The 18,628-nt window shown below is 37.7% G+C and overlaps 3 protein-coding genes across 4 annotated transcripts; 1 reads left to right on the forward strand and 2 right to left on the reverse strand.

Moving 5' to 3' along the window:
• Positions 1–1,232: 1,232 nt before the first annotated feature.
• LOC101299478 lies at positions 1,233–8,020 on the forward strand. Its single transcript, XM_004299696.1, has 7 exons — positions 1,233–1,499; positions 1,820–2,015; positions 2,585–2,671; positions 2,790–2,876; positions 4,040–4,429; positions 5,824–5,983; positions 6,924–8,020. Exons 1-7 carry the CDS (start codon positions 1,417–1,419, stop codon positions 7,631–7,633), a joined length of 1,713 nt encoding a protein of 570 aa, XP_004299744.1. The 5' UTR covers positions 1,233–1,416; the 3' UTR covers positions 7,634–8,020.
• Positions 1,766–9,834, reverse strand: LOC101299767 (putative methyltransferase DDB_G0268948-like). 2 transcript variants are annotated; one of them, XR_184671.1, is made up of 3 exons: positions 9,720–9,773; positions 9,358–9,517; positions 1,766–2,893 (listed from the first exon to the last, which is right to left on the reverse strand). XR_184671.1 is itself a non-coding variant. In XM_004299697.1 (3 exons), exons 2-3 carry the CDS (start codon positions 9,505–9,507, stop codon positions 8,254–8,256), a joined length of 783 nt encoding a protein of 260 aa, XP_004299745.1. In that variant the 5' UTR covers positions 9,508–9,517; positions 9,720–9,834; the 3' UTR covers positions 8,096–8,253. The 2 variants fall into 2 exon arrangements, 1 of the variants encoding a protein (XP_004299745.1); XM_004299697.1 differs by lacking the exon at positions 1,766–2,893 and adding an exon at positions 8,096–8,886 and having other exon boundaries at positions 9,720–9,834.
• Positions 9,835–10,939: 1,105 nt separating this feature from the next.
• Positions 10,940–13,864, reverse strand: LOC101300445 (pentatricopeptide repeat-containing protein At2g37230-like). The gene is made up of 2 exons (XM_004299698.1): positions 13,431–13,864; positions 10,940–13,230 (listed from the first exon to the last, which is right to left on the reverse strand). The coding sequence occupies exons 1-2, from the start codon at positions 13,862–13,864 to the stop codon at positions 11,373–11,375; spliced, it is 2,292 nt and encodes a 763-aa protein (XP_004299746.1). The 3' UTR covers positions 10,940–11,372.
• Positions 13,865–18,628: the final 4,764 nt, after the last annotated feature.

Here is an 18,628-nt window from a genome sequence, read left to right on the forward strand (position 1 = left end):
TTAACTTTATTGTTAGGGGGTGTGAGTTAACTATTCAGCTACTCTTATTTTTTTTGGTTACGAAAATCGAATTGAAAGGAGTTGCAATTGAAACAATGTTGAACGGATGAAAAAAAAAACAAAACAAAACGAGCGTTCATAAAATTGCTCCTAATGACTTGATGGAAGAACTACAAATCGTGGGTTTAACATAATAATTTGATCGGTATGATGTAGAGCCCTATAGCGTGAAGAAACCAAATTATAAGATATGTGAGTGCGACCGGTGGACATGAATTCTCCACTCTTCTCTACCAACCAAACAAGTTATAGATACGTCACCAACAATATAACATTCATAAGCCAATGAGGGTCTTAACATCAAACTAAACGTCTCTCACTTCTATGAGCTAGAAAATCTTTAACTACATTAGGCATCTCCGAATCTAATTATGTCCACCATTAGCAAAGACATTCCTAGTGCACGACTTAAAAATAATCCGTTTCAATAATCAAACTTCTCCGACCTTTTTATGGGTGGGGTTGGATCAAATCTTGCTCATTCGTAGTCGGTTTGATCGGGTCGTGCCGGGCTTTACAACATATTGAAGCAAAAAGGGTGCACCCTACCGGTCTTATGTAAAAAACAAGATCAAAGCTTGTTCTTATAAAGCGGGTTTTACGGATTTTATTTCAGATTCAACTATATCAATGATCATCCAAAAAAGAAAACTATATCAATGATGAGAAATTTTTAGGTAGGGCAAACGCACAAGCCACGTGATATGCCGTACGCCCGACCAATCATGTCAACCTATGTTTAATTATAATGAAATACCCAAAAAAGTCATGCATAGACAATGATTGGCCGGACTTACGACTCACATGTTGCGCGTCTGCCACATCTAAGAATCTATCGTAATTTACCATAACATGAGGGATGATCCTTGTATATAGTTGTAACTCGTAACTAATTCTAGTCCTTTCCAAACTCTATCTCATCCTGAAATAACTTCAAGGACGAAAAATGATGTTCCTTTCCTTCACACTCGGTCAAATTATCGGAGATGTGATAATTTAGATACGCTGTATATCAAAATTTACTGTGTCAAAAAAGAAAAGTCTTTAAACCTGAGATAGGCACAAAATCCATTATTTATTGTATTTCATTAAAACTGAGATACTCCAATTTACCCCACACGGCACACGTCACCTAAAATAAGAGTATTAATAGCTGTAGGAGATTCCGCTCTGGGGTCATTCTTCTTCTTTGTTCCGCGCGTGTGCTCCACTCTCTCTTCCTCTCCCAGTCAAACCCCCTCCTTTCATTTCGTACCTGCTCTCTCTTTAAAACCCATCCTCTCCTGGGTTTAGGGTTTTAGGTTGAAGCAATCAATTCGGTTTCTTAGCGTAGTAAGCAATTTGGGATTTGAAACGATGATGATAGATGATAACAACAACGCTAAGGATGGGAAGAAGGGCTTCATCACCGAAGAAGACACCGCCACTCTCTTACAGAGGTCCTCGTTGATTTCAAATAGGGTTTCTTTCTCAAAATTAGGGGTTTCTTTCTGAAACTGGGGGTTTCTGTGTTCTGGGTTTTCTTGGGTTTTGTCCATAATTCTTGGGTTTTTGGTTTTCTTGGGGTTTAAAGGGTTTTAGGTTCCTCCCTCGCTCCCTCTCTCTCTCTCTCATTGATTTCGATAATGGTTTCTTTCTGATATTGGGGATTTCCGTGTTCTGGGTTTTAATGGGTTTTGTGTATGATTTCTGGGTTTTTGGTTTTCTTGGTATACGGGTTTTGGATTTCTTGGGGTTTTAATGGGTTTTGGTTTGGCAGGTACTCGGCGGCGACGATACTGGCATTGCTGCAGGAAGTGGCACACTTGATGCAGTCGGAGAAGATCAACTATGATGAGTTGGTGGCCAAGACTACGACTGGGATCACAAATGCTAGAGAGTATCAGATGCTTTGGCGACATCTGGCTTATAGGGAGCCTTTGCCTGACAAATTTGACGACGGAGAAGCTCTTATGGTGTGTGTTCCCCCCAGCAGTTCTCTATTGTTTCTTTCGTTATTGAATTTTTGTTTGTTTTGGTATATATAGGTTACATGAGTTTATGTGATCAAATAATGATTCTTGGTATATTTGTGACTTGGTGCTTAGTAATTGTTCGATGGTTTTCGATTTTGGTGAGGCTTTTGACAGATGAGGACATTTCTATTTTTTAGTAAACATGATGTATTATTTTTTTCTCAGCCTGTTTGTTAGAATTTAAATGATAAATTCTAACAAGCAATTCTGGTGTGTTTATAATGTTATAATGTTCCTGGTGTGTTCCCCCAGCAATTCTTGATTTTAGTTTGATCACATGATCTTATGATGTTTGTTTGGGGGGTCGGAGCAGGAGAGAGATAGACATGGTATATTTTGTGACTTGGTGCTTAGTAATTGTTCGATGGTGTTTGATTTTGGGCGTTTTGAATTTTGGTGATGCTTTGTTCTTAACCTATTTGTTTTGAATCCAAAATTCCAAATGATATAACTGTATTTCTCACACAAGAGTTTTCCTGATAAATTTGTAATTCTGTCCGCTTCCATAGAGAAACTTGGAATATAATGATGTTCATGGAGATCTATCAATCTTGCTGAAGTTTCTGGTCCCAGAGTTTAGTGCATGCCATATAAATGTAAAAGATCTGATCCTGATGAAGTATATTGCCTGTAAAAGATCTGTAAATACTTACAGTTATTGATGTTCACCAAATACATTTTCTTATTTCTGAGTGAAGTTGAATTTTACTGCAGGATGTAGACAGTGACTACGAATATGATGTGGAAGTTGCTCCTCCTGTTACTGCTGATGCTTCAACAGAGGCTGCAGCATGTGTGAAGGTATTTCAAAGGATTTTCTGCTTAATTACATGCTTTTGCTTTACTATCCAGAGAGAAAAAAGAAAAAGAAAATAAGACATTACGTTAAGGTGTTTTATATATTTCCAGCCTTTGAGGTGAACCCTTGTTATTAACTGTATGATGAATAACCTTTTTTTTAGAATTTAATTACAGTGATGTAGTTTTCTTTATGGTTCTAGTATCTTTCAACTTTGATGTCTTCTTTGTGTAAGAATTTAGTATTTCTCATTTAGAGGAAGGATGTCATTAACATCTAGAGCTAGTCTAGGTATGAACACTGAGAATGACTTGCCTGCCTAGTTTATGCATACTGGGCTATTAAAAAAAATGTGAGAAAGTGCTAAGATAGATATTAGTTAACAAGACCGATTTATATTTCAAGTTTGGACAGGAATATCTTTGTAGTGGGTGTAAGGTTAAATGAATATCTGTATGTTTGGAGATTGATTGAAAAGGGCCTGGTTCTAAGAGGACAATAGCTTATTGGATGTGACGGGTTATGGCTTACATTGGAGTTTCAAGGGTTTTGAAAGTTATCTTCCAGAAACAGTGTTGGAATAATGGTTTAGTGTTTTATTGGGATAAAGGGAAATAGAAAAAAAGATAAACGCGGATGAGAAAGTAACTCTAAGCATGCTTTTCTGGCCAAAACCATACAATTTGATGGGATAGATGACCTGAGTAGTGTTTCACATTTTACCCTTTCCTAATATGTATGATGGTGAAGAATCCTTGATTCAATTGAACTTGGTTTATATATGAATCAGATCTGCTTATGCAAGTTTTAATTTTGCATCGTTTGGTCATTATATGGGCAGCGGGTGGATGGCCTTAGATAATGGATAAATACATTAGTATGATTCCAAGTGCAATTGACACCTAATATGCCTCATTTTTCTCTTCAAAGGAAAGGAATGTAGTGGCTGTGTAAAGTTCAACATATATTCATCAACTCCTAACTACTCTTCTTTCCAGATGAACATGTAATATGTTGTTTCATCTTTGCACTTATCTAGTTTTATTTATAATGATTTACACTTCCTTTGGGTCTTTGTTCTTGTTTTTCCATAATGTCTCAATGGGTTTTGACCCTACTATTACAGATCCGGGGAGCTTATATTGTTGATGGTTGTTTTGGTCAGGTCCTTATGGCTTCTGGTTTACCAAGTGATTCCAGTCATCTGAACGGTACAACGGTGGAGGCTCCATTGACAATAAATATACCTAATGGCCAGTCATCTAAAGCACATGAACCATCTATTTCAGCAAGAGGCGTGAACATTACAGTTCCGGTTTCTATTCAGAAACAGACCTTTCCTGCAACAACAACTACTGCAGTAGCGAAAGTTGAAGGAGATGATGCAAATAAAGCAGCTAGCAATACCATGGCTCCTCGGAGGAAAAGAAAAAAGTGGTCAGAGGAGGAGGATTTGGAACTGATATCTGCTGTGAACATATATGGTGAAGGAAATTGGACCCAAATTGTAAAAGCAAACTTCAAAGGGGATAGAACTGCTAATCAGTTATCTCAGGTTATTTTACTGTCAGCCCATGTTATTCGTTCTTTTTATTTTATTTTTTATCTTTTATGTTTTTGAATTTCTTATATAAATGTATCCGGATTCGCATATGGAAGATGGCTACGGGATTTTGTAGGACAATGGCAGGTGTTCTCTGCCTAGGATAATTGCAAGTTTAGAGGGGCAGACAAATGCATATTGCTATATTGGAAGTTCATGTTCAGTTTAGTTTATTATGGAGAAGACTTATCTTTGATGAGCCATACACAATCAAAATTCTTCATCTCATATACTTGAAAACTGCACTCAGTTTCATTAGTTACTTTAATAGATATTTTACTAATAAAGAAACACTGAACTGATATTCCTGTCATTTTGACTAATTAAAATTGTTTTTGCCAGAGAATGTCTATATTCAATTATTATTATTAATATTAGTATTATTAGTTTGGTTGTAAATGATCGGAAAAAAAAACTGCTTTTGGGGTCTATATTTTCTACTTCTAGTCATACATGTCAGTATGCTACTATCAAGGAAAACTAGACTAATTTTGCCATCTTTAATGTGCTAATACAGAAGAAACCCTAAATAGTAAATTGAGTCTTTAATCTCTTTAGTCTCATTCATCTAAACTTTTAATAGGACTGTTGGACCTGATATAAGACATTGTTCCAAAAGTTGACCTAGTAACAGGATTACTTATTTTGTTTCTCTACCAAAATTTGCCTTATTCTTCTTGCCTGCATTTCTGTTTGAATTATGCTTTATGATTGCATTTGTTGGTTTGAATGCTTATAAATAGGAAAATGATTATACTAAAGTATTAAAAAAACTATTGATATGTGTGATGCATATTGGAACAGTTAAACCGGTTCTTCTATCCCCCCTTCTCTGTATTAGTTTAATTGTATAATCTATTCAAATGTTGGCGCTGATTGATTTTCCTAGGCTTTGGGGTTATGGGATATTCTTATTCTGTAGTTTCATGTAAATATTTCTGGAACGTTTTGAATTATGTATGAATGAAGTTTTTTTTACCATAAATAAAGACAGATGATTTTGGTCACCAAAGAATCTTGGCAGTTCATTTAAATATTGAGACCATCATACTACAGTAATCCGTTGTCATCTAGTTTGGTCAGATGTCTGGGTTTCACCCAGTTTTCCCGGGTTCAAATCCTGGCAACGGATTCAATTTTCCTGTCTGAAATGTTATGGTACACTGTACTACAGCTGGTGTTAAAATTAAATAATTTGTTCCCGATTTTTCATGTTTATGATTTCTCTCTCTGAAGTAATGGGTAGTTTTCAAACATAATATCTGTTCTAACTCTTAATCTTCTTTATAGTTGTCTATAAAGGCACTGTTTTGTGCTTTCCTACTAATTTTGTGGGTATATCACAGAGATGGGGTATTGTTAAGAAGCGACAGAGAAAGTCGGGTCCGGGAGAAGGAGATAAAGGCACACAGTCCGTTAAAAAGGAGGCATTGCTGGCAGCTCACCAGGCAATAACCCATTTTTTGGATAGTGGGTCGAACAGAACACTTATTACAGTGGGCACTGGTGATTCTCTTGTCCATTCATGTTTTTATTTTTATTTTTATTATTATTATTATTTTTATATTTACAATAATTCATATGTTTCTTCAAAAATGACTCTACTCTTGTGATGAACGTTACCTTTTAACTTTCTCCAAAACAGATTATTCTCCTCAAATTTGTGAGTTATGCTCTATTCTTTACGACTCCTTGTGTTGTTTTAGAGTTAAGCAAGTACATCCATCAAATGTAAACTTGACATTAAATTTGAAGACTCGGTCTTTAATTAAGTATGACATAACCAACAGCAAGACTCTATTGCTCTATATCTAAATACTCTTATTCTATTAATTTTCAATATTTAACTTATATATCTTCACAGGCCGGATGTGGAGCGGACGTCCGCACCGGCCTTAAAGTGCGGACGTCCGCTCCACATCCTCTCTGTATATCTTCATTAGAAAATCTTAAGAGTGTGTGTGTGTTATTTATTTATTTATTTATTTTTTGAGAAAGAAGAATGGATGTGTGTTGAGATAGTAGAGATTAGGGAAAAAATGGATATGTACTGAGTGGTAAACTTGATGAGTAGCGGAGTAGGACACTTTTGTAACTTTCTATACCTATTGGAATCTCTTAAACTGCCAAGTTATTTTATTTTTAGTTGCTGCATTATATGTTCTCTGGTTCAAATTATAATGCTTTTCACATCACGATTGTTTGGTGGATGCACCAGGCCATACCTTTTTCAAACAAGCTCATATTTGCTAATCAATGCTAATGGGGAAAAGCTGACAAAAAACATTAATTTTCTTAAATAAACCAGTGTTTTTCATTGTATCCTTTTTGCTCTGTTTCATATTCTTTTTGGTGCTTTTTCCTTGTTTTACTTCAATTTATATGATTTTTACCTTGTAGTTATATGCTTGAATTTTGGAATAATATTATCCCTAATTTGAAACAGGTGGAACAAATGTAAACATCAATACTGCTGAAACAAATGCAAACAATGAGTCTGGTGTAACAAATGGAATACACAACTCTGGGCTGCAGACTACTACTGCTGAAGGCCTTAATGCAAAAAAGACGAATCGGATGGGATCATTCGGTCCGACTCCTAAAGGTCGAATTACCTCCAAGAAAACCTTGCCAAAGTCTAATATGAATTTAGATCCCTTAAGTGCAACTGCGGTTGCTGCTGGGGCACGCATTGTCTCTCAGTCAGATGCTGAACTGCTCAAGGCTGCTGCTCAAGCAAAGAACGCTATACATATCATGCCTCAAACAGGGGGTTCTATCAAATCATCTACCGTGCATCACATTCGTACTAACCCCGCTGCGACACTACCTTCCACCCATCCAACCACTAGACACCCTGGGTCTGTAAAAGCTGTACCCCAGACAAGTCAGCAAGCTTTAAATATTGACACATCCAGAAACATCACTGGGGTTAACAGTAGCCCAGCTGCTGAAGTCTTACCAAAGCCGGTCCAAATTGGGGAACATCTCTCTGGGAGTGAACAGATTCAAGAAGGTAAAGTGGAGTCACCAAAGCAGACAGCTGTGTCAGAAAGTTTATTAACCGATGCTCAGAATCCTGCTGCTTCATTGGACACTAAGAAAGATGAGAGTAATGATAAAGCCATTACAGGTGATGAGAGAAAGGTGGTATAAGAAGGGTGATGATCAATAGGCTGCAAATGTTGAAGACCAAAACACAACACAGGAACAGGCAACACAGATGTTTCTGACAGGGATCTTGTGAAAATTTTGTACATTTAGATGCTTTTAGGAACTCTTAGAAATGAAACAATGTGGATGGATAATCTTTTTGAATGATGTAAAGTCTTGCCTATTTCGGATGGCAATTGGTATTGTGCATTCTAGTGTCCAAGTTCTGTTCCTGTGGTGTATTGGGCTTTCCTTTTTAAAAGAAATTGGCATGGTGCATTCTACTGTCCAAGTTCTGTTCCTGTGGTCTATGGGTTTTCCTTTCGAAAGGGTTTGTCTGATCGTCTCCTATGTCATTAGATTTTGTTCCTCACTAGCAGATTTTACAATAGTAAAGTAGTAAACTAATGTCTCAGTTTTTTTTTGGTCTGAAAACTAATGTCTCAGTAATTGATCGTTTTTTTCTTCTCTGAAAAGAAGCACACAGGTGTGTGACTTGGATGTAATTGTCCTAGTTGCAGGATCATTTCGACAATTCAGACTGGATATGCCTCAATATTACAAGCCAAGGAAGTTCGGGAATATAGGCATCAGTCTATAAAATAATGAAGGCTATGAAGCCATTACAACTTTCCCACGAGCATAAAAGCCTCGTACTTAAAAGATCTAACCAGATCACGCCCACCCCAAGCTCTTTCAAACTCTTTGATCACTTCTTCAGACAACATGTCCACTCCCTGGTCTTTAGCTCTAATGACTGCAGAGTAAGACCTCAACATCCTCTCAACCCCCTGAAATGACACTTCCTTTGGTATTTCAAGTGTCAGAGGCTCACCTTCACGACCCATTCCAACGCTCTCAAATGGAAAAGGGAGTGTCTTGTAACCTGCCCTTACATACTTTGAGTTTGGGTGTGTAAATGGTATACAGTTTTCGCGGAAACGATCAAATACAGGATCAAACTCAGGGTTTACCAACATTCTGTTGTAAGCCCAAACAGCAATTATGCCTCCTGGTTTACGCAGAAGGCGTTTGGCAAGTGAGTAGAACTGTGGGAGATCAAACCAATGAACAGCCTCTGCCACAGTAATCAAATCTAATGAATTCTCATGACCTCCCCCTATCAAGTTGACCATTTCATCCTCTGAGAGTGATGTGGGAGTATGAATGTATCGAATTCGAGGGTGCTGGATGGCATATTTCAGCTGTTCCTCACTTATATCAGTTGCTACTACTTGTTGGTAATGCTCTGAAAGCTGTTAAAATGTGGGAGATCACCAGAGTTAGCACCTATAACACTAGTGACATTAAGTGTAGCCGAAGGCTGACAACAGTACCAACTGAGAAGTATAAAGTGCGAAATCAAGAATGTTATTTTTCTTCTTTTGTCAAACACTTTTGGAGTATGAAACCAATTAGGAAAGGATTCAACAACTGCTAAGCACATTTTGCTTGTTGTCGAATAGTAGGGAATCCCAGTCTTTGATAATGTTATCATCAGAATTGTTTTCAAATGAGCCCATTCAACGATGATCGGTATGAAACTGATCCCCTAGTTGTTCAAATTCTACAACATTTCACAAACTATTCTACCTTATACATTAATCTTTAAATCAGAAGTGTACTATTATCAAAGTTGTGTGTGTATATACTATATAGTGATACAAATTGAATGACGGGATTGTTAGACTGAATTTGAAAAAGAAAAAGAGTAATAGTAAACTTACACCAAGAGCAGCTTGGCCATTGCCGGTGCCAGCATCCCAAGCTAAAGAGTGTTGTGGGGTGAGAGCAGCCAGCTTTGAGTACCATTCCTTTGGATATGTTGGCCGAGCTTCCACATATATCTCTGCCTGCTTGTCAAATAGACCCGCCATTTTCCTATTTCTGGCCACAAAATTAGTCTCAGATAATTGGAAATCTTAACAGAAACCCAGAAACATAAATATCATTGTGTGCAGCAGATGAAACAAAAGAAGAAGAAGAAAAAAACAGCTTTAGAGAACACAAGCATCATAGCAAAAGACCAAAAGTACAAAATGAAGAACAACCAGAGCCAAAAAAAGAAGGGCAAAAATCAGAGACGTACCTGAACAAGATCAGAAGAGCTAGAGATTATGAGTTGGGAGGTGAGAGGCTTCACTGTATGATTTGGTCTGTGAAGAAAATGTCAGATTAGGCATCTGTTTTATTCCGGATAAGACAGTGTTTGACTTTTACTTGGTTTGATGGGTACGTAAGCTCAGTTATGTGCCACCAGATGGTTGGCTATGCATCTAAGTATCTCTAACCAAACCATTATCACTTTAAGAGAAGAAACACAACTACCATTTGAGTTCTGATACAATTCGCAACCCACAATTTGTCACTTGGTTTGGATGCTAATGTCATTATCTAATTAGTTCGGTTCTCATTAACACCATTAATTCAATAACCATTATAAAATTATTTACAGTACTATTTGGTTTAACGGCGTAATCTCTTCTTAGTAAGTGAGAAGCTGTGAGTTCGACTCACGAAGTTGTAATATTTAAGTTGTTTATCTGATCATAAAAAAAACTAAAAATAGAAGACACCTTTAATATTTACTCCGACGGTAACTAGACTAATATTGCATAAACATTGTGATTTTGCATAAACAATTATAGGCTATAGCATGTTGTAGTTCACAATTCCATGGAAGATTATACTTTTTCCACAAGCATAAATGCCTTGTATGCAACTAAATCACATCTTCAGACAACAAATCCACACCCTGGTCTTTAGCTGTAGTGACTGCAGAGGAAGACCCCTCATTATCCTCACAATCCCCTCAAAGGACAATTCCTTTGGCAATTCAAGTGTCATTGGTTCACCCTTATGACCTGAACCAACACTCTCAAATGGAAAAGGAAGTGTGTCCTATTACCCTCCCATGCGTACTTCGTCCTAGGTCATGGGCAATTTCGTGTAAACGTTTCATTACAAGATCAAAGTTTACAATTTCATGACCAAACCAGTTAACGGCAGCAGCCATGATAACCAAAACCAACCGAATTTTCATGACCGCCCCCCACCCTATTAAGTTAACAATTTCATCTGAGATTGATGGTGGAATGTGAATATATCGAACTGCAATGATAACTGCTACAGAATGCGGGTAAAGCCATCGGCTCGTTGTGTTAATTTAGAAAACATGGTATTTTAAATCATTTCAGTTTTGGTGAAGCATGTGACCAAAGCAGACTTCCATTTCTAGTAGTACAGATGAAGTGATCTTCAAAGACCTGAAAGCAGAATAGATGAAAAGGTCGGATCACAAACATAAGTATAATAGCTAGTACTTAAATCACATAACAACAACCAAAGGGAGACACAGTAGAAACAGGCTGCATTTATTTGAACTTTGTGCCAAATTCAACTTGCAATGCAAAAATCATCACAGTAACCAACGGAGATGTATGGAAGTGACAGCAAAACAGGGGATAAGGGGAAAATCTAGCTAACTGAAAAATTTGTTAATAGAAAGGACCAAAATAGCTGGCCGCTAGGACATAGAATCCAGCAGTAAGAGGAAGCTGCCCAATTTCTCTACATGCTGATATCTAATGCTGCAGAGTAGCACTTTAAGCACTCTCCCTCCTATTGTTCCTAAATGCTGAGCTCCCAACATTGCACACAACAGAGATTCATTGCTAACTCTTCCAGTGATCTTTAGGCTGTCAAGCACTCAGTCCTGGATGGCTTGAAGAGACTATGAAGATCATGAAGCCATAGAAACTTGTTTCTTCCCCTTTTTACTTTGACCGGCCATATCCTCTCCTCCCTTTATCTTTCTAGAGAGGACATCAGCTTGTTTTGTGTTACCCTCTAAATTGAGGCTCTTAATCAGATCGTCAGTGCTACGCCAATCAGTGACCCCTCCTTTGTCCATTATTTTACACAAAATTGAGTATGCATTTAGAGTCTTTCCTGATTCTAAAAGAGCATCCAACACCTTATCATAGCTTTTGAAATCTACCATGCAATCTCGCTCAAGGCAAAAATCTAATAGCTTAACAGCTGCAATGGTCTTTCCTTTTTCAGCAAGAACGGATAAGAGGCTATCAAACTCAGGTGCACACCCACTTTGCATAAGTAGATCAATCCGTCCAAGCGCTTCCTCAACATGACCTCGGATAAAGAGGGCTTCCAAAATCTTGGCAACTAAATCCATGTTCTCGTTCACTCCCTTCTCTACCATACTCTTCATTATGCGGCTTGCCGTTTGAACCCTGCCATCTTCAAACAGACTCTCCATTACTGACCTGAATAGTGATGATTCTGGAACATGCCCATTTTCAATCATACTGTCCAAAGCTGTTTTAGCATCAGCCGGTTCACCTTTACTCAGGTAGCTCTTAATGAGCAACTTGTAGGAATCCGCTTCTCTGGGAACCCCTCTTCTACCCATAATCTTCAAAATTTCAAAAGCAGAATCAGAATTTCCTTCCTTAGCATGCCCACGGATCAAATTATTGAAGGCAACTGAATCCTGAACACCCTTTTTCATCAACTGCCTGAAAAGGACTTCAGCTTTATCTGTCTGGCCATGGTCGCATAGATACTCAATCATTGGATTGTAAGCACTAGCCTCCAATTCCATAGAACTCTGGGACCTCATAATAATTTCTTTCTCAATGAGCCTATCAAGCAAGTGAACTGCCCGATCATACACCCCGGCCTTGCAAAAGTTCTCAATAAGGATACCATAATGACCAGCCTCTGTCGGAATGTGCAGCCTAATCATTGCCTTGAGCACATTGGCAGCCGCATCCAAGTCTCCGGATTTACACTGACAATACAACAATTTCTCGAAGACTGAATTATCCTTTGGAGCAATGTGCCTCTCAACCATCTCACTTAACAAATTCTGAGCTTCATCCTTTTTCTCCGCATCACAAAGCCCTGGCAATAAAGTCGAGAATGTGACATCATTAGGCTTAATACCAAAAGACTTCATCTCTTGAAACAGCCTGTATCCATCATCCACTTTCCCAACAGAAACATACCCTTTAATCATGGTAGTATAACTTATAACATTGGGCTGTATATTCTTTCCCTTCAACTCTACAAACAACTGCTCGGCCTCATCCATCATCTTAAACCGATTATACCCATTAATCATCGTGTTATAGGTGACAACATCAGGACTAAGTCCTCTAGTTTTCATGTCCTCGAAGAACCGCTTTGCAGTCTCCAACCTCAAGGACAAGAAGAAACCCCAAATCATAATATTATAAGTATGCCTAGTAGGCTCTATCCCCTCAGCCAACATATGATTAAAGTACCTCTTCCCCATCATATACCTCCCCCTCCGCAAAATACTCTTGAACAGAGCCTCGTACGACTTGAGACTCCGCTCCACACCCAGTTCCTTCATCTGATTGAAAAGCTTGACCGATTCCTGAACAATCCCGGCCTTGCCATAACTATCAATCAGATGAATGAAGAGATCCTCATCCCACTGCACACCCTTCTTGGGCATATCAAGTAGGATACACCGGGCATGGTTAAGCTTTGATGCCCGGCCCAGAATCTCAATAATCTTCAAATGGGTCTCCCTATCATGCTGAAACAACCTAGCATTCACAAATAACACACACAAATCACCACAATCAATCAATGAAATCGAAAACAATGCCACATCAGCACAACCATTGAATTAGCTACAAGCATTGTATCCACGACTTTATAATTGAATTCTGAGTAGAACCGAAATTGAAGTTTGAAACTTTAAGGCTTTAGAACCCTAAAGTTGAAGACTTTGAGGTATTACTACCTGGAACGCTCGACCCATCGGAAGAATTGGAGGGCCTGATCGGAGGTCTTGGCGCCGTGAAGGACATTCCAGACGAGATTGTGGTCGAATTCGGGTACCAAATCGCGGATCGAGTTCTGCAACCGGGTCGTCCAGGCCCGATTCGCCATCATCCGGCAGATGATGTCCTCGGTCTTTTCCGGGTTGCGGGCCCGACGGAGCTGCCTGGGTTTCGGGGTTTGGGGCGGCGGTGGGGCCGACGCGGCGGCGGCGGATCCATTTTGCGGGTCGGGTGGGGATCCGGTTGGGGTTTCGGCGGGTGGGGCGTCGGATGCAGATCCGGGTTGGGGGGATGGGGTTTCGGTGGAGCAGAAGAGGCGGAGAAGAGGGAGGGATTGGGGGTTGGAGAGGCGGGGGCGCCATTGGGAGGGTTTAGAGAGAGAAATGAAAGCCATTGATGGCATGGTGAGAGAGGTCTCTGGGTTTTCTGAGACTGAATGAAAAGAGTGACTAGTGACTAGGGTTTAGAATTCAGGGGTTTAGGAGTCTCAGCTTTCGTAGTTTTCTATTTTGGCCCCTAGCTTTGACACAAATTATAATTTCGCTCCAGATTTCTCTATTTTTTGGACATTTTGTTCTCATGTCTTCACTTTATACTACTTTTGGTCTCGAACATAACTTTGAGTGGCACTTGCTCTGGGGAGGATGAATTTGAACAATAAAAAGACAGAAAATTCTTTTATGCACCCCTATGCAAGTGAACTAAACAGTTCATATGCAGTATTTTGATCGAGTCATTTACGTCGCACTACATGCATATACTAACACCGTTAATAAAATTGAAACCCAAAAAAATAGTCTCAAATGTTTCCAACTAAAGAGGTGAGAACATTAGGTCAAAAAAGATGTACTCTTATTATGATCGTTTAATTTGATCGGATCAAAAATGAAATTGAAAGGAAGAAATTTAGGGTCTCTAGTATTCATTCGATCTTCTCATACGGCAATTTGAGTATTTAAACATTAATGGTGTAAGTGCATTTTTATGCGTAGAATCCGTTTCTGTTTTACATGTCTTTTGTTACCTTTTAAGCTTCCCATGTGAATCTGACCACTCAACTGAAGATGCTCTTATGAGTTTAAACTTATTTTGCAACTGAAAACACTTCATGAATATTATTTGAAGGTCTAACATAGACAGTCTTGGTCAAGTTTTTCTATTTGGTGAGTTAGTTTGAGTAGTTTAAAACTTGACCATGTACAATACGAGTATTTTTTGCTGGAAGTCTGGAGACATTGTTATGAGAAGAATGTAGATCTTCTCTATTAGTTAAATGTCTCATAGAAACAATAGAAGCCATGTGTAAATACTAAGTACTAAGTCATGCAGTTAGTCACGCCAAAGCTAGGTTAAGTGTCCAAAAAGGTAGCTAGACTATACTTTTGAGTTTTGATTAAAGGATTGGCCTTCTTGTCTCATGAATTTTGTTACACATAAGATGTTGTGTTATCTCTGAACTATTTTTCCTTGATTTCTTTTAAAAAATTCATAGTTTGGGTCATATATAGTGTCACATTACTCAAAAAAGCACAGAAGAAGGGAGCTACCCAGCAGCAAGTAGCTCTTCAATCTATGTAGATACTAATGGGTCGGTCTAAGGTTCCGGCGAAGATTCCCGAAGAAGCACCAAAAGCGCGGCCTCGACTTCAAAGTATTCAACTTTTTCATAATTCCCGATTTTGATTACCTACTCAAATTTCATCAAAAGCTTTCATATTTACTTTAATCTTTGATCTCTCTATGATTGACCGGAAATTGCCGCCGCCGCAGAATGATACAACTACCGGAATCAAATCCAAAGGTACTCACTTTTGCCGTTTCCGTTTTCCCGTTCATATCTTTTTTGTAAGTGAAAGTTTTTGATATGTAAAATGTAGGTGCTGTGTTTTCATAGTTTGAGTTGTAAACTTGTAATATACAAATCACTTCAAATTCTGAAACTCGTATCCTGGAAATCCATAATCAAGTAACCAAACTCAATGCCAAAACCCAAAAGCAAGTAGAATGAGGAAGAAGAAGTTTGTTGTGACCTGATACCTGCCTTCGCTATTTCCCTGATTTGGACATATTGTTGCCTATGTAACTGTTTTCTTTATCTGCTTCAGTTAAAATCTTCAAGACTTAAAACATCTTAGGCTCTGTTAATGCTGTAATGTCTGTAATCAGTTCCTTAAATTTTTACTTTTTCTCTGTGGCATGAATAATTTGGTCAACAGAATATGAAAAAATGTTTTCTTGAACTTAGATATGAAACATGACGGGAGATTGGGATTTAGGAGTTTGGTGGGGTGCTAAAGTTAGCTTGTGCAAAACTCTGGAAAACCTTATCTGTGATAATCTCTTCATTTGAAAGAACGTCATTTTCCGAAATCTGATATTAAAGTACAACACCGTTTTGGTGGATAATCTTGTGCTGAATGCATCTAATTTTCTTTCAACTGAAAAATAGATGATTTGTCTTGTAAGTCTTGTTACTGCCATTTTATTATGAGATTTGGTGCAAGTATAGTTTGGGATGTAATTGAACTTGGCAGACAGGGAAATTCATACTGCTAAAAATATGAAGTAACTTTGGAAATGTGAATGCTCTTCTAGCCTCTTGTTTGTGTAGGAATATATGAATATTGTAGAAGTGTAGTGTCACTTGCAACATTTTCTTGCCTATTCATCTCAGGTCCAGTTCTGGAAGATTATGTATTGTTTCGAACTATAGAGATCCCGCATTCAGCTAATAAATCTGGGCACATCCGTATTGCTGATCACATTAGTTTGTTCTTCACCTTACAATTATCTTGCTTAACTTAAGAAACAATTATCTTGCTTCACTTCAGAATACATCCTTAAGATTCAGAGAGAGAAAGTCAGACTGTTTGGGGTATTTGAATTTCTTTTTCTTTTTGCTGTCCTAGTATCTAATTTATTCATGACAGTGCTAAAGTCACCAGATTTTCCTGTATCCCATTTAAACCGCATGATGTGGCAGTTGATCTGGCATTTAAACAATGGAATGGTTTAACATATGTGGTGTCTTAAGCACTGCATAATCTTTTTGTGCGTCAACTACCACATCATATAGTTCGGATGTGGTTGCTGTATCATTATCCTAGTGAGCCAATTCATTACTTTTGTGCAGTTTTTCCTAATATCCATTCCTAGGGTACCAATTCATTACTTCTATGCAAATTATTCTCATTTCAATATCTAAAGAAACAATCTGTAACTTCTGTGTAGATATATGAATGTAAATGATTGGTTTCTAAATCTTTAATGGTTTGTCTTTGTAGAAAATATTAATCCTTCACTACTGGTCCTAAGGTATCTGGCAGAAGATGAACACTCTCTAACCCTAAAACTGAATCTTTTACCTTGTATAGTTCTGCCATACATGCACCAATATCTTTGGAAAAGAGAAAAGGCATTCAACAAAGACATTTCATTTACAGGTCCTATACATCTTGCTACTTTGTGTGTTAGCATCTTGTATGTGACTGTAATAGGAACCTCTATATATTATCAACTTTATGGGTAAGAAGCATTTTGTTGTATAAGAATCAATGGACTCAGGTCCCTATGGACTTTTTCCTGTTAATTTTATTAAAAAAAAAGAAAAACAACTATAAACTATAGTCATGTTTCTATCTCATATTCTCATAGTCCAAGGTTGACGATGATGGAGAGATGTCTAGTTTTATGCCTGTTAAAATGAGGAGATACTTATTGCCCTTTTGGTGCAACTATATACTATATGTTTGGCAATGTCATGTGTTACATATTGTGCCATCTGCTGTATGTACCATCAAATTATTTCATCATGCTGCATCTGCATTGCATTTCAAAATAATGTTACTATGTTAGGCCCTTTGGCTTGTCAAGTTATATAATTCTTTCATTTTTCTGCCTTCTGGTGCAGTACTTTAATGAAGATGATATGAAGGCTTGTACCCAAAAAAAGAAGATGATATGAAGGCCTTGGGTTCCACTTCTTCAAATGAATGCTTTTATTACCTCGTTTCTTGCTTCTTTCACAAACTTCTGAATCTTGTATTGTAGACGTTGGGATCATGGATTAATGGAAGAAAGCATACCCAGTTACTAGATGCCCTGAGGTAACTTCATGACTCAAAGACCTTGCTTTTGTTTCCTCGTTTTTCTATTTGATGGATTTTCTCCCAAGTCCCATTAACTAATTTGATGGTATAATTTGGATTTCAAACTCCAAATCATATAGTGTGCTAACTTCAATAGATTTTAGTACCATAATTTGTCCAAGTTGCTTTGTCAGGAATTTTATATCCTTAGGAACTAGGACCATGATTTCCATTCTCTTCTGTAATACATTTAATTACTATAAATAGTTTGTATAGACTGGAACCTTGTAGTTTGATTTATAGGGTTATAGCTTTGATGTGGTACATTGCTTATTTCAAAATTCATCTTCCATCAGCATTTGGTTGCGGTCTTATATATTTTCCCATCATAGGAATATTTTCTGCATGGGATTTTTGCTTGAACACTCTCAGCTGGCATTCTCTGATCTAACATCTGCTGGAAAGGCATTGATATCAAATTATGTTGGCCGTGAACAATGTTTTAGTGTACAACACCTTCAATACATAGAGGGATAGTTTTAGTTGTTTATCCATGTTAAATTTGTTTAGAGGATGATATATATTTTTTTTTTCCGGGCACAGACGAGTCTTATAATGTTTGATATTCAAAGGCAGATCTACCAGGAATTCAGATCCCAACTATTTATATTATTTCCAACATGCATGTTTTTTCAAAGTATGAAGTATCAAAAAGAATTTCATGTTCCCCAAGTTTTCACTTTACTTCCCTCATCTCTGATTCTGCACTTTTTGTCTCTGCTACGAATGTGAGTTCATCTCTTTATTAGTTACTATTTCTTTCCCAGTCTTTTCAACTTCTTATTCCTCTTTGTAATTTGGCCCTTACTCTAATTGATGAGCTAGCTATATTCAGAGCCTAAAGGTGAAATTATATTCAAGATTTAACTAAACAAGAGAAAACCCTTGATGAGTAACATATGATAAAATCGAAAAGAAGTATATAATACAACTGCCTTACTAGGTTTCTTGTCTGTAAATGTTTAAGGACGTTAAAACTAAAATCATTAACTGAATAATAAGCTGATCAT

The sequence above is a fragment of the Fragaria vesca genome, linkage group LG5 (genome assembly GCF_000184155.1).
Source record: "Fragaria vesca subsp. vesca linkage group LG5, FraVesHawaii_1.0, whole genome shotgun sequence".
NCBI lineage: Eukaryota > Viridiplantae > Streptophyta > Magnoliopsida > Rosales > Rosaceae > Fragaria > Fragaria vesca.

What these genes read in the sequence shown, in the direction of transcription:
- LOC101299478 (XM_004299696.1), top strand. Translation starts at nt 1,417, where the DNA reads ATGATGATAGATGATAACAACAACGCTAAGGATGGGAAGAAGGGCTTC. An exon ending in AGGCTGCAGCATGTGTGAAG is followed by an intron (nt 2,877 to 4,039) that starts GTATTTCAAAGG and finishes TGTTTTGGTCAG; the next exon opens with GTCCTTATGGCTTCTGGTTT. An exon ending in CTGCTAATCAGTTATCTCAG is followed by an intron (nt 4,430 to 5,823) that starts GTTATTTTACTG and finishes GGTATATCACAG; the next exon opens with AGATGGGGTATTGTTAAGAA.
- LOC101300445 (XM_004299698.1), bottom strand. Translation starts at nt 13,864, where the DNA reads ATGGCTTTCATTTCTCTCTCTAAACCCTCCCAATGGCGCCCCCGCCTC. An exon ending in CGATGGGTCGAGCGTTCCAG is followed by an intron (nt 13,231 to 13,430) that starts GTAGTAATACCT and finishes TGTGAATGCTAG; the next exon opens with GTTGTTTCAGCATGATAGGG.
- LOC101299767 (XM_004299697.1), bottom strand. Translation starts at nt 9,507, where the DNA reads ATGGCGGGTCTATTTGACAAGCAGGCAGAGATATATGTGGAAGCTCGG. An exon ending in ATGGCCAAGCTGCTCTTGGT is followed by an intron (nt 8,887 to 9,357) that starts GTAAGTTTACTA and finishes ACATTTTAACAG; the next exon opens with CTTTCAGAGCATTACCAACA.